Below are 13,726 nucleotides of genomic sequence, written 5' to 3' on the forward strand. Positions count from 1 at the left end.
CTAACTGAAGCTATAACTATGCTTTTGGACTTGATCCCTAAATCCAAAACTCTGCGACAAAACAAAGTGAAACAAATCAAAACATTTGTAGGAAAAGCTCACAAAAAGATAACACGGGCTCAGATACTGAATTTGAGCTATCAAATGAGGAAATTGAAGATGAATGCACTACTAAAACCAATGAAGAAAGTAAAATCCAACAAGAAAAACACTTTAAAAAAATCGAAAATATGAAAATAATTCAACTAAACACAAACTGCCTGACCAACAGCAAAAAAAGAGCTAAAAAAATTTTTAATAAGAAAAAACCATTGTGCGCCTACAGGAAACATTCCTGAAAGAAAAAATGAAAATTTCATTTAATGGTTATAAATGCTACACTTCGGACACATGTTATTCAAAGGGTGGAGGATTATGTACTCTGATAAGGGACCACCTTGTTAGTGAGGAAGTCCCCATCACCTTTGGTGGACAAAATGAAATTGGCTAAATAAAACAATTAATGGGAATACACTCACAATTGCAAATTACTATATAAACAAAACTAACAACTTTGATAAAAACCAACTATGGAGCACTGTCAAAAACATTCAAAACCCCCAGATAATTATAGGCAACTTCAATCTACTCCATCAGTCATGGAACACACAGGCAAAAAATTACCAAAAGGCTAACTGCCTCTTTGAAATATTAAATGATCTAAACCTCCACTTAGCCATCCCATGTAATCTTGAAACTCACTTATGCAAGCAAACTAGAAAACTCACAACAATAGATTTAACCATAATCTCAAGGGCCTACAACTCCAAACAACTATACACTCCTCCCATGATTTTGATAGTGATCACTACACAATCTACATAGAAACAAATACCAATTACACAAACAACATATTTCGTAACCGTAATAAATGGTCATTTAATAAAAGAAGGATCAAAAAGTGGTAAAATGCACTAAAACTAACTAACCTAGACCATATTCACCTACTCTCAACAAATGATGCCCTAGAAAAAAATCCAAAAAGCTATTTATGAAACTGCAAAGAAACATTTGCAAATAATGGATAATAAACCGCACAAACAGCTCAACTCCACTCCTGGATGGTCTGCCACATATGAAGCAGCTAAACATAAAAGAAAAAAGCGAGGAAAACATACAAAAGAAACCCAACAAAACTAATCAAAATTGAACTCAACAATGTTACAGCACAAATGAAAAAACCATCATCAAAGAGGAAATACTGCATGGACAAACCTTATAAATTCCAAATTCAACCATAACACTCCTCGAAAAGATCTCTGGAGGAACTTCCACAAAATAATTAAACGGGAGAAACCTTCAAAACATCAAAAAACACTTCATGTAAACCATCTGGATTATCATGACCCTGACAAGCTATCAGAAATCCTAGCTGATGATTTCGAAAATAATTCTCAAAGAGAAAAAACAATCAACTCACCCCAAGATAATAGTCACTCAATTAACACTACCACAATATCATATATAATTAAAATCTGATAACATTACTTATGAACTAAAGGCACTGAAAAAAGATGCTACTGGAATTGACAAAATAGATAACAGAATGATAAGAGCACTTCCAAAAAATGTGATACTTAAACTCACCAATCTATTCAACAAATCACTAATTGAAAATCCTATACCAGACAATTGGAAAAAATCAATAATGATTCCCATATTAAAACCTGGAGAAAATCGTAAATCAACCTCTTAAACAAAAATGTGATACTTAAACTCACCAATCTATTGAACAAATCACTAAATGAAAATCCTATACTAGACAATTGGAAAAAATCAATAATGATTCCCATATTAAAACCTGGAAAAAATCCTAAATCAACCTCTTCATATCGACCAATATCTCTGTTATCATACCTAGCAGAACTCATGGAAAAGTTAATCAAGCAGAAAGTTATATATGACATACAAAAATAATTCAGCCCGAGCAGTGTGGATTCTACAAGGGGAGATCCACTCTGGATGCATTGCTTGGAATGGAGCACACAATTAAAAAAGGATTCAATAATAATCAATTCACATGCGCAATATTCTTTGATGCAGCAGAAGCATTTGATAAGGTCAACTTACAAATCTTAAAAAATAAAATAAACTCAATAAAAATAAATACACAATCAAAAATTGGATGAATAATTGGATTTCAGACAGATAATTTTATGTGAGAACCAATGGTGCTTTATCATCTGAAAGATATATTAAAACAGGAGTACCACAAGGAGGAGTTCTCAGCTGAATTCTATTCTCCCTCTATGTAAGTGATTTGACAACAGACCATCTCCAACAAATTATTTTATACATGTGTGCAGTTGATATTACCATCACTATCACAGGAAAGTCAATGGAAAAATAAAAACCAGCAGCCAGAAAGCAATTGATCATATCCAATTGTGGGCAAATGAAAATTAAACAACCCAGCTGAAGACAAGCTGAAGACAAAGTAACGTTCACCAAACATACTGGTCAACTACTAAATCCAAAACTAAAACTTAACAGCAAGATAATAAAAACTCAAAATTCCCCCCCCCCCCAAAAAAAAAGGTGTAACCTTTGACATCCAGCTATCATGGAAAAAACACATAAATGATATTCTATAAGCAATTAGAAAAAGACAAACATTTTTCAATACAATCTCAAGTCAATTCAATGCCATTCCAAGAAAAATTTTACTACTCCTAACCAAATCAACGATTCTCAGCAAAATGGATTATGCCTCAGTAATCTATGCTACAGCCTCTCAACAATTACTATACAAATTAGATGTAAAATGGAACCAATCATTGAGAAAAACAACAAATGCTATGCCATCCAAACCAACACCTGCACTCCACCTTGAAACACAAACATATCCACCTAAAAACACGCAGGAAAGTTCTACACACTAATTACGTCATAAAGAAAAGAACCACTTCTGGCAATGATCTAATCAAAACAAATATTATAGATGAAATCAGTAAAGACATTTTTTTAAACTATCGTAATTTCTGTTCGTTTTCAGTTTCATTCATTTATTGATGGTGATGTTTGGTAGTTTTACGCTTGGAAGATTATTTGAATTTATTTTTGCTCATTCTTGGCTTAATGGAGCTCTTAGCTTTTCTTTGAAAAGCTGGTTTTGTGGAAAAAGTTTTTTAAATTAATATAAAATTATAACCTGTAAATGATTAGCTCGCAACTAAATCGTACATCACAGTGCATCCGCAAATTTTTTTCTCTATAGAGCCTAGTTCAAAAACCTATTCCATGTTGGGAATTTTCAGTAATATGGCATTCGAACAATAGCCCAGGATAAAAGTTAAATTGATGTGTCATAAGACTGATGATATTTTTTTTTAATTAAGTGCCTGGTGGTGATTTGAGTAGCTGCAGAGTAGGGGGCTGTCTTTGGCTGAGAGTTGCACCAATATACATTTATGAGGTTCGAAGGTTTGGAGTGGAGAGATGGATGTATTTGGGAGTAGTGTGATAAGGAGTTGCTTAATCAGTGTGTAACCCCATTATTATTCATTATTGTTGCAGCTTGTATCTATTAAAGATAAAATTTAATAATATTGGAACATTTGCTCCTTTCTGACAAAGGAAATCTTTTTAAAGTCCTCTCCACCCGTACCTCAAGATAAAAAATATTTTGATTCGTGAATTGAAGCCTCTCAGATATTAGGATGAATCACTCCATGAGGATGAAGAGACTCTAACATCAGCGAAGAAGAGCTTGCAATAATCATCTGAATTTTTTACTCTGGGCTAAAAACATTGATGCACAAACTTTCTTAAATTACTAAATATTCACATTAAATTATGGGATTTTGCCCTTTCTACCTTAATTATGTTATAAATGTGAAAAGAGACCCGAGAAGAAGAAAAGAAAAGGATCGGAACATTTGTTTAAATTCTTCATTATTGCACGTTTTAATAATTTTCATGTTAATAATGTGAAGCTTCCAGTTGAGTGAAGTCAGCCTAATAACACCCTTCCAAGGACTGCAACAACACTAAATATCCCTTCCTATTTTAATTTAAGTCAGATTTCATGCCTTGCCTAAGTTATTTCACAAAGCGGCATGACATGTCCAAACTGCTCTGATTCTTGGGGGGGTGTCCTAAGGTTCCTGGGGGGAGAGGTCAAAATCGAAAGTGGCATTTTTGCCGTCATTTTTCATTTTTCTTGGAAGGAGGGCATATATCTCCCCCATATATGCAAGCATAAATCTTGATCTCAGTGAAAGATGTTTCTCAAAATTTGAAATGGTTTGAAATAAATATTTATTAATTCTTACAACTCAAAAATAGTTCAAAAGTTTGAAATAAACATTTATTAATTCTTATAACTCAAAAATAGTTGTAACAAATTACTATTCATTACGTTTTTTCAGTAATTTGGCAGCATTGAAAATATAATGTTTTGCCCAAACAGTTCCAAATATGATCAAATAAGTGAAAATTTTAAAAATAAGCAACGCCACAAGAGCTACAACATCTATCATATAGTTGGAAATGAGTGATAGCTTCTTTGTTTTCTCTGATCGCAAGTGTGTATGTCCTTTATGACGTACTGCATAATTGACCCAGTAGATAAAAACGGCCAACGGCCTGTCTCAAACGTCCATGAAAATGTGCCGCAATGCTTCCCTGTACCTGAGCGAAAAAAATAATTATAGGTTATTTGATAAAAAAGATTGAACGTATACACTCTCACCATAAGCCTAGTCCATAACCATGAGCTTATAACCATAAGCACCATAACCATAAGCCTAGTCAAAGTATTTTAAAATAGCCAATATGTCCAATCAAGGGCGTCAATTTGCAAAAAAGTAGAAATTTTTGGATTATTAACTTCATCCAAAACTGGGCTAGGATTTAAAAGGGGCCCCTTCTAATAATATCTATGATACAGGCCAACCTCAGGATCGTTTAGATTGGTGTTCAATTGGCAGCCCCTTTCTTCAAAAAAGATAGGAAGTTGCTTGAGGATGTCCAGCGTTGTGCCACTAAGATGGTTACCAACATGAATAAACTTCCATACAAAGAAAGACTACGTCGTTTGAAGCTGCCGACGCTGACATACCGACGGAAAAGGGGTGACATTATTTTAACCAAAAAAATCCTCTCTAAAAATACCCTTCCCGGTCTCTTTGCACAGCCCTTGCATTCTGGTACTAGAGGACATTCTTGGAAGGATATTGTGTTAACAAGTCGAGAGAAAAGACTACGCAGAGAAGCAGCACCTGAAGAAGGAAGCCTTGAAGCACGAATGATAAGCTTTTTCAAGGATAAGGCAAGGTCTGGAGTAGGCCAAGAATTTGACTTTAAAATCGGTCATGACATTTCAGCTATGATCAATGATGCTGGAATTGATATAGATGATAAGGGTGTAGCAAGTGCAGCCCTTCTTTATGCACTATTTCAATTGAAATTGACTGACATTAGAGTGCAAGATAATAAGATGGTTAGAGCTCAGTATACAGGCCCATCAGCGACTGACGCAGCGGTGAAAGCAACCTACAGCTCTGATAAAATAGATGAAATACCGAAGAATGATCACGGTTCGTGGTTTAAGAAATTCCTGGTAGCAACTAAGCCTGCAAGAGGGTGGTTAATTGACCTCGTGGCTTGCCTTCAGATTAAACCATTGGATGCGGCCAATGTGGAGCATTTCTTCGCTGGGCTTAATGCGACTAAGGTGTCAGCTAACTTTATACTCCATGTTATTCGGGTAGCAGCTGGACATTTGCCTAAAGTTATGGAGAATCCTTACCTTAGAGATCTGGTAGTTGACAGCGATTTCATCGAATATCATACTTCAGCCGCAGCAACTGCTAAGTTAACTGAGAAAGTCATGGGGGAGCTTGGACCAATAAGGAAGTTATTTATATCTGACCGGGAAAGAGATATAGTCCTGGAAGCAGTTGAAGACAGGTGGTCGCGTGATGCTCAGAGTGCGATACCAATGGAAGTTCGAGGTGTGACGAGAGCGTATCTAGATGCACTTAAACTGTTGCCTGACAATTGGTACCAGGGAGCAAAGGTGCTTAATGCAATCCCCTTGATGAAGTATAGAGCTTGGGTTGCATTCTTCAAGAAATATGCTGCTTTCTCTTCATCTACTTCGAAGATAGATTCTGCTGGTGACATGGTGCAGCTATTGAAAGGTGTTCCCAGATCTATCTTTAGGACTGATGACGGTAATGGAGGTAAAGGAGGTGGAGGCTACGGTGAAGAAGTTGACGGTGGTAGACCAGTTGGTATTCCGCCTAGTGCTGGTCTTGGAGGAGAAAGCCAACCCCTGCCGGGAGTTAGTGGTACTCAGAGAAGAGGTTTTAGTGACCAAGATGTGATCATGAGAGATTCAGGAAGAAGAAACAGCTCTCGGTGGAAAAGAGGTAGAGGAAATCATAGAGGGATTAATCGAAGAGGAAGAGACGCTTCTTGAATCAGATGAGTCAGATGTTAGTACGGCATCAAGGAGCACTAAAAGGCCAATTTCTTCGACTCCAAAAGACTTGAGAGGAAAGAGAAGGAAGGGTGAATAAGGGCAATGCCCTCTTTTCTTTATTAAAGTAATTGATTCTAGATTAGAGTTTTGACATATCATTGTTATTAAGATTGCTAATGATCAAAAGTAGAGTAGCATATGCAAATTTAGATGCAGACACATATCTCGTCATTAAAGGAATTACTAGATTACTGTAAATTATTTTAGTCTTATCGTTCCTTTGTGGGTTTCTTGTGAGATTTGTGTCTGTTACAGATGTATCAAGAACATGCTACAGAGTTGATAAAGAATCATATCAAACTTGAAAAACAAATATATCAAGTATGTAATGACTATTTCTTTTCATTTAAACCTTTTTCATCTATTTTCAATTTTCCTTTAACAACACTGGAATAACGGATCGTTTAGATTTGTGTTCAATATTCTAATTTAATGAATGCTTACACTCCTGTTTCTTTGGCAAATAGTGATATAAGCACAAGGTTACAACGTCATAAAATTCTCCAGTTGTTTTCTCAGTTGAAAACTGTAATTTTCGATTCTTCTAGCTAACTAGGAGGCCAAAACATACCGGAGCTTGATTCGCAGACGTCACTTGTTGATTTAAAGATTGATTTTGCAGAAAAGGGTATCAAAGTTAATTCTGAGATTACTGATATTCGATTCACAATCGATGAATTTCAAAGACATACTTAAATATACGAAATACTAAATCCTGCGAAATCCTACGAAAACTTGTTAGCGTATGTTTTCGTATGGTAAAAAAGAAGACTCCATAGATATAAGAGAAAGAAATATTCTTAGAATGGTTGATTTAACTGAAAATGATATCTTTCATGCAGAAACAGAAGAATAAGCTTTCTAATTTAAGAGCTCATTGTACAACTCTGCTGATTAGCAAAAACTTCAACAGCCATATTACAACTGAAGTAAATTTGGCAGATAAATCAATGCATGCTTACAAAATTAAACAACATTCTCTGAGAGATGATTTGAAAAAATACATGAACAGATTAAGGTTAATTCATGGTGAAATAAGTCAGTTTAATAGAGGCCACATTAAATTAGAGTCGACAAGTTCAGATTTAAACTTTTATCAGATCAGAAGACTTTTGTCTCAGAGTAAGAAAGAAATTACAAGAATGAGCACCAAATCAGTGTTTAACCTTGCAAATATTCTTTCAGTCATTTTTGAGAATTATGGAGGAATTGTTACTTGGAACTGAAGGATTTGTAGACTTATTTACTACAGAACAGACAATGAATATCGACAAAGAATATCAAGATTATTTATTACTTGTTAGAACAAATCTCAACAGAACAAATGAGTTAAGTAACAAAATTAAAAATTTCATCAAAAGTGTTAAAACGAGCTTTTAAGGCTATAGAATTGGAAAAAGCCACGCCAAAAACGCAGAACAGATGTATCAAGAACATGCTACAGAGTTGATAAAGAATCATATCAAACTTGCAAAACAAATATATCAAGTATCTGATGACTTTCTCTTTTCATTTATACCTTTTTCATCTATTTTCAATTTTCATTTAACAACACTGGAATAACGGATCGTTTAGATTGGTGTTCAATATTCTAATTTGATGAATGCTTATACTCCTGTTTCTTTGGCAAATAGTGATATAAGCACAAGGTTACAACGTTATAAAGTTTTCCAGTTGTTTTCTCAGTTGAAAACTGTAATTTTCGATTCTTCTAGCCAACTAGGAGGCCAAAACATACCGGAGCTTGATTCGCAAACGTCACTTGTTGATTTAAAGATTGATTTTGCAGAAAAGGCTATCAAAGTTAATTCTGAGATTACTGATATCCGGTTCACAATCGATGAATTTCAAAGACATACTGAAATCCTAAAAAATACTAAATCCTGCGAAATCCTACAAAAACTTGTTAGCGTATGTTTTCGTATGGTAAAAAAGAAGACTCAATAGATATAAGAGAAAGAAATATTCTTAGAATGGTTGATTTAACTGAAAACGATATCTTTCATGCAAAAACAGAAGAATAAGTTTTCTAATTTAAGAGCTCTGCTGATTAGCAAAAACTTCAACAGCCATGTTACAACTGAAGTAAATTTGGCAGATAAATCAATGCATACTTTCAAAATTAAACAACATTCTCTGAGATGATTTGAAAAAATACATGAACAGATTAAGGTTAGTTCATGGTTTGAATTATTACTTGGAACTGAAGGATTTGTAGACTTATTAACTACAGAACAGACAATGAATATCGACAAAGAATATCAAGAATATTTATTACTTGTTAGAACAAATCTCAACAGAACAAATGAGTTAAGTAACAAAATCAAAAATGTCATCAAAAGTGTTAAAACGAGCTTTTAAGGCTATAGAATTGGAAAAAGCCAGGCCGAAAACGCAGAACAGATGTATCAAGAACATGCTACAGAGTTGATAAAGAATCATATCAAACTTGCAAAACAAATATATCAAGTATGTAATGACTTTCTCTTTTCATTTATACCTTTTTCATCGATTTTCAATTTTCATTTAACAACTCTGGAATAACGGATCGTTGAGATTGGTGTTCAATATTCTAATTTGATGAATGCTTATAATCCTGTTTCTTTGGCAAATAGTGATATAAGCACAAGGTTACAACGTCATAAAGTTAAGTTGTTTTCTCAGTTGAAAACTGTAATTTTCGATTCTTCTAGCTAACTAGGAGGCCAAAACATACCGGAGCTTGATTCGCAGACGTCACTTGTTGATTTAAAGATTGATTTTGCAGAAAAGGCTATCAAAGTTAATTCTAAGATTACTGATATCTGGTTCACAATCGATGAATTTCAAAGACATACTGAAGTCCTACGAAATACTAAATCCTGCGAAATCCTACGAAAACTTTTTAGCGTATGTTTTCGTATGGTAAAAAAGAAGACTCAATACATATAAGAGAAAGAAATATTCTTAGAATGGTTGATTTAACTGAAAACAATATCTTTCATGCAGAAACAGAAGAATAAGCTTTCTAATATCGCGTTTACACGGACGAGAATTCCCGTCGCGGACAAAGGAATTCTGGTCCACTTGAAAGGATTCCTGTTCGTGAATCCGGGTAGAATAAAGGTCTAGCGACCAGCAAGGATTCCTTTCACCGAGACCGTTTTTGACCAATTCTGCTTGATGTGTAGGCAAGAAGAACGAGAATATTTACAGTTTTGTTGATTTCGGCCGACAAACAAATAACATGTCAGTAAAGAATCATCCCAAAATTACTGATTTAATCTGTTTGGTGCAGGACAAGCCTTGTATTTATGACACTGCTCACCAAGACTACAAGAAAACAAAGCTAAAAGACTTGCTTTGGGCTGAGATTTCAGAACAGCTGAATGAACCAGGTTAGGAAATTGGAACTTTTGGGGATGGTCTACAGGCTAAAGTATGCCCTATAGTTCTATTGGTAAAATTCTAGTTAATTGACTTCTTGCTATCTCAGAAATGGTTTAGATTAAGAAAATGAAACTTTCAGGGATGAATCTACAGACTAAAGTATGTCTTGGGAAGGTATTTTGAAGCAACTACATCCACTCCTTCTCCCTCTAGAGGGCCCTGACCTTTAAAAATGTGTGTGTTATAAAAGTGAAACCTTGCAAAATAGATCTTCTGCTTAATTGAAGTACAACAGAATTGTTTTCAGCTTCATAACTTTGCTCAATTCCATTTTATAAGGTTTTAAAGATATGCAAATACATTTCTTAAGTTAAAAAAAAACATTGATATGGCTCAAAATTTTGCTCAAATCAGAGGAATTGCATTTTCAGAACTAAAGGCAGAGAAAAAGCAACTAGTAACTGAACATTCAGGTAAAATGTTGTGTTGTTAAAATTTCAATAGGTAAATTGAAATTAATAATAGGTAATTGAAATTCAATAGGTAAACCTGTCATGTAGGTAAATTTCAGAGCCCTCTAGAGGGAGAAGGAGTAGAGGTGGGTGCTTTAAAATACCTTCCTGGGACATAATTTAGCCTGTAGACCCATCCCTGAAAGTTTCATTTTCCTAACCTTAACCCTTTCCAAGATAGCAAGAAGTCAATTAACTAGAATTTTACCAATCTATTTAATGGTTTTTTTTTCAAAATTTAGGAAATGTATTTGTATATCTTTAACACCTTATAAATTGGAATTGAGCAAAGTTGTGAAGCTGAAAACAATTTTGTTGTACTTCATTCAAGCAGAAGATCTATTTTGCAAGGTTTCACTTTTATAACACACATATTTTTAAAGGTCATCAAAGGTCAGGGCCCTCTAGAGGAAGGAGTGGAGGAATGTACTTCAGAGCACCTTCCCAAGACATACTTTAGCCTGTAGAACCATCCCTGAAAGTTTCATTTTCCTAACCTAACCCCTTTCCAAGATAGCAAGAAGTCACTCAACTAGATTTTTACCGAAAATTCTTCTATATTGTTACATAAATGCCCACCTTGGTCTGTGAAGTCAGCTGCACAACCGCTTTCCTGAAAGCAAGTTTTGTATCACTATTTCCCAATTTTGTATCACTATTTCCAATATTCTCAATAAAATATTGATGATTTTACTGAAGCTCAGAAATCAATCAATCAAAATTCACCTGCAGTAAGATAGGTCAAGGTTAGAGTACCAACAGGTATCCAGCATTTGGCATATGGTGTCCAGCATTAGGCATAGGCTATGCCAAATGTTAGATATATCTAGCGTTTGGCATAGGGTATCCAAAAATCAGGGGTTTGTGGTTGACTGTCTAGTGATATCTGATTAGTTAACATCTATATTTGGGTGTTGCCGTGAGTCTGCAGTAGAGGTATGCTTAATTGAATGTTTGTTGACTTTAAACTTTGGCATTTTCAAGCATTTGTTGTGATGAAACTAACAAGAAGTTAGATTGGTAATTAAGAGCCTCTGAAAACACCTGAATTTGTATTTTGGATATTCTTCTACCATTTAGTCCGAAACTGCACTGTTTACATTTAAGAAACTGTTCAAATATACATTCCTGAGTTTACTTAAGAAATATGTTAATGGTTCTTAATAGTGAAATTCTTACTTTCAGAGGACTAGTGTAGAAAATCATGGTCATATGTTCGCGGAGAATTCATGAAGCGCTACTCTGCGAGAAAAGAAGGAAGGCTCAGTGGAGGAGATGGAGAAGAGGATGAGAATATTAATTTGCCGTTGTTCAGATGCTTGATGTTCCTGATCAAATACTACAACCCAAGGAAGTAAGCATCATGAGCAGAGGTGTTACCATACTAGCCAAAATAGTAATATAATTCTCCTATTTCTTTGGCAAATAGTGATATAAGCACAAGGTTACAACGTCATAAAGTTCTCCAGTTGTTTTCTCAGTTGAAAACTGTAATTTTTTATTCTTCTAGCTAACTAGAAGGCCAAAACATACCGGAGCTTGATTCGCAGACGTCACTTGTTGATTTAAAGATTGATTTTGCAGAAAAGGCTATCAAAGTTAATTCTGAGATTACTGATATCCGATTCACAATCGATGAATTTCAAAGGCATACTTAAATCCTACGAAATACTAAATCCTGCGAAATCCTACGAAAACCTGTTAGCGTATGTTTTCGTATGGTAAAAAAGAAGACTCAATAGATATAAAAGAAAGAAATATTCTTAGAATGGTTGATTTAATTAAAAACGATATCTTTAATGCAGAAACAGAAGAATAAGCTTTCTAATTTAAGAGCTCATTGTACAGCTCTGCTGATTAGCAAAAACTTCAACAGCCATGTTACAACTGAAGTAAATTTGGCAGATAAATCAATGCATGCTTACAAAATTAAACAACATTCTCTGAGAGATGATTTGAAAAAAATGCATGAACAGATTAAGGTTAATTCATGGTGAAATAAGTCAGTTTAACAGAGGCCACATTAAATTTGAGTCGACAAATTCAGATTTAAACCATCGTTGCGAACGCAACGATGCAAAGCCTTTTTGCCATGCACTACAAGCTGTTCGAAGTACTTTCAGTTATGCACGGACCTCTCGCCGAAGAACTCAAACGATTGGCACTCAGTTCGCTCGGAAAGAATGAAACTATGGACACTGTGCGTAGCCTCCTGCCGCCACAACACAACTACACAGGCAGAGATCAGCAATCGCTATGCGAATTCTGGTTCCACCTATTTGAAAAACTCGACACAGAACATCAAGCCAATGACATGAGCCCCCTTCGCTCCCTGTACCAGTTCAAGATTCATCGATTTTCTGTCTGCAGCACGTGCCACTGGTCCAAAACCGCATTGCACCCAGAAGGTACTCCAGACTGTCCATTTCCAATTCCAGGTGTTCTAAATCCCAACGAGCCAGCGATCAACGAAATTATTGACAACAACGACATTTCTTTCAGTTCGGTTCTAATCCCAGAGCAGCCCGGCGAAACATGTCCCAACGGTCACGTCACCAAATTGAGAACACTCTTCACTCAAGCTCCCGAGTACTTGGCCCTCAATCTGGACAGACGAACACTCTGCCACAAGATTAGGCGACGCGTCATTGACGGCTTCGACACGTGCTTAGTTCTTTTAGAATAGTTTCATAAGAGCATTAAATTTTATATTGGAAAAAATAAAAATAAAAACTCACCATCATCCGGCAGTTTCCTCTCGACTTCTACGAATACTTCGTAAAAATTTTTTTTATTATACTTCGGCTTAGTGTCGCGGATCCCTGTCATGAACACAACAAAAAACCTGTACAAAAGTCTTTAAAAGCGGGGGAGTTGGGGGGCTGCATTCCTGTACGAGGAGTACAGGAATTATTAAATTACATCCACCATGGATTGCAGAAAAACGTAAAGAAATAATATGAAAAAAACTTCGTTTTCTTAAAGAGTTAAAGAGGCTGCGTCCCAAAGTCGAACCTTAAAACGTACAGGAATTAGGAGAGGCAGTTGGGGGGCTGCCGCCCCCCAAAGCCCCGCTTTTAAAGACTCTTTTGTACAGGTTTTTTGTTGTGGGGGGCTGCCATCCCCCTAACCCCCCGCTCTTGGCTTTGGAAAGGCCCTCTTTTAATTAACAAAGAATACAAAACAGGTTTTTGTTTGCTACCCTACCCCCGCCCCCAGATCTTTGCTTGTGTGCTCTGTGTCTGGGAAACAGTTTCAATAATTATGTTAAAATGTAAATGGAGTGGTCAACTTCATTGTTACTAATTACTAGTTT

General features: G+C 35.5%; 1 protein-coding gene across 2 annotated transcripts in view; it reads right to left on the reverse strand.

The window, feature by feature from the left end:
* Positions 1–4,282: 4,282 nt before the first annotated feature.
* LOC136034925 (uncharacterized) overlaps positions 4,283–13,726 on the reverse strand; it is a 49,708-nt gene continuing 40,264 nt past the window's right edge. For both annotated transcript variants that reach the window (XM_065716435.1, XM_065716434.1), the window contains one exon: positions 4,283–4,671. In XM_065716435.1, the coding sequence (XP_065572507.1) occupies positions 4,632–4,671 (40 nt within the window). In that variant the 3' untranslated portion in view covers positions 4,283–4,631. The remainder of the gene's footprint in view (positions 4,672–13,726) is intronic.

Source organism: Artemia franciscana, chromosome 13 (genome assembly GCF_032884065.1).
Source record: "Artemia franciscana chromosome 13, ASM3288406v1, whole genome shotgun sequence".
Taxonomy (NCBI): domain Eukaryota; kingdom Metazoa; phylum Arthropoda; class Branchiopoda; order Anostraca; family Artemiidae; genus Artemia; species Artemia franciscana.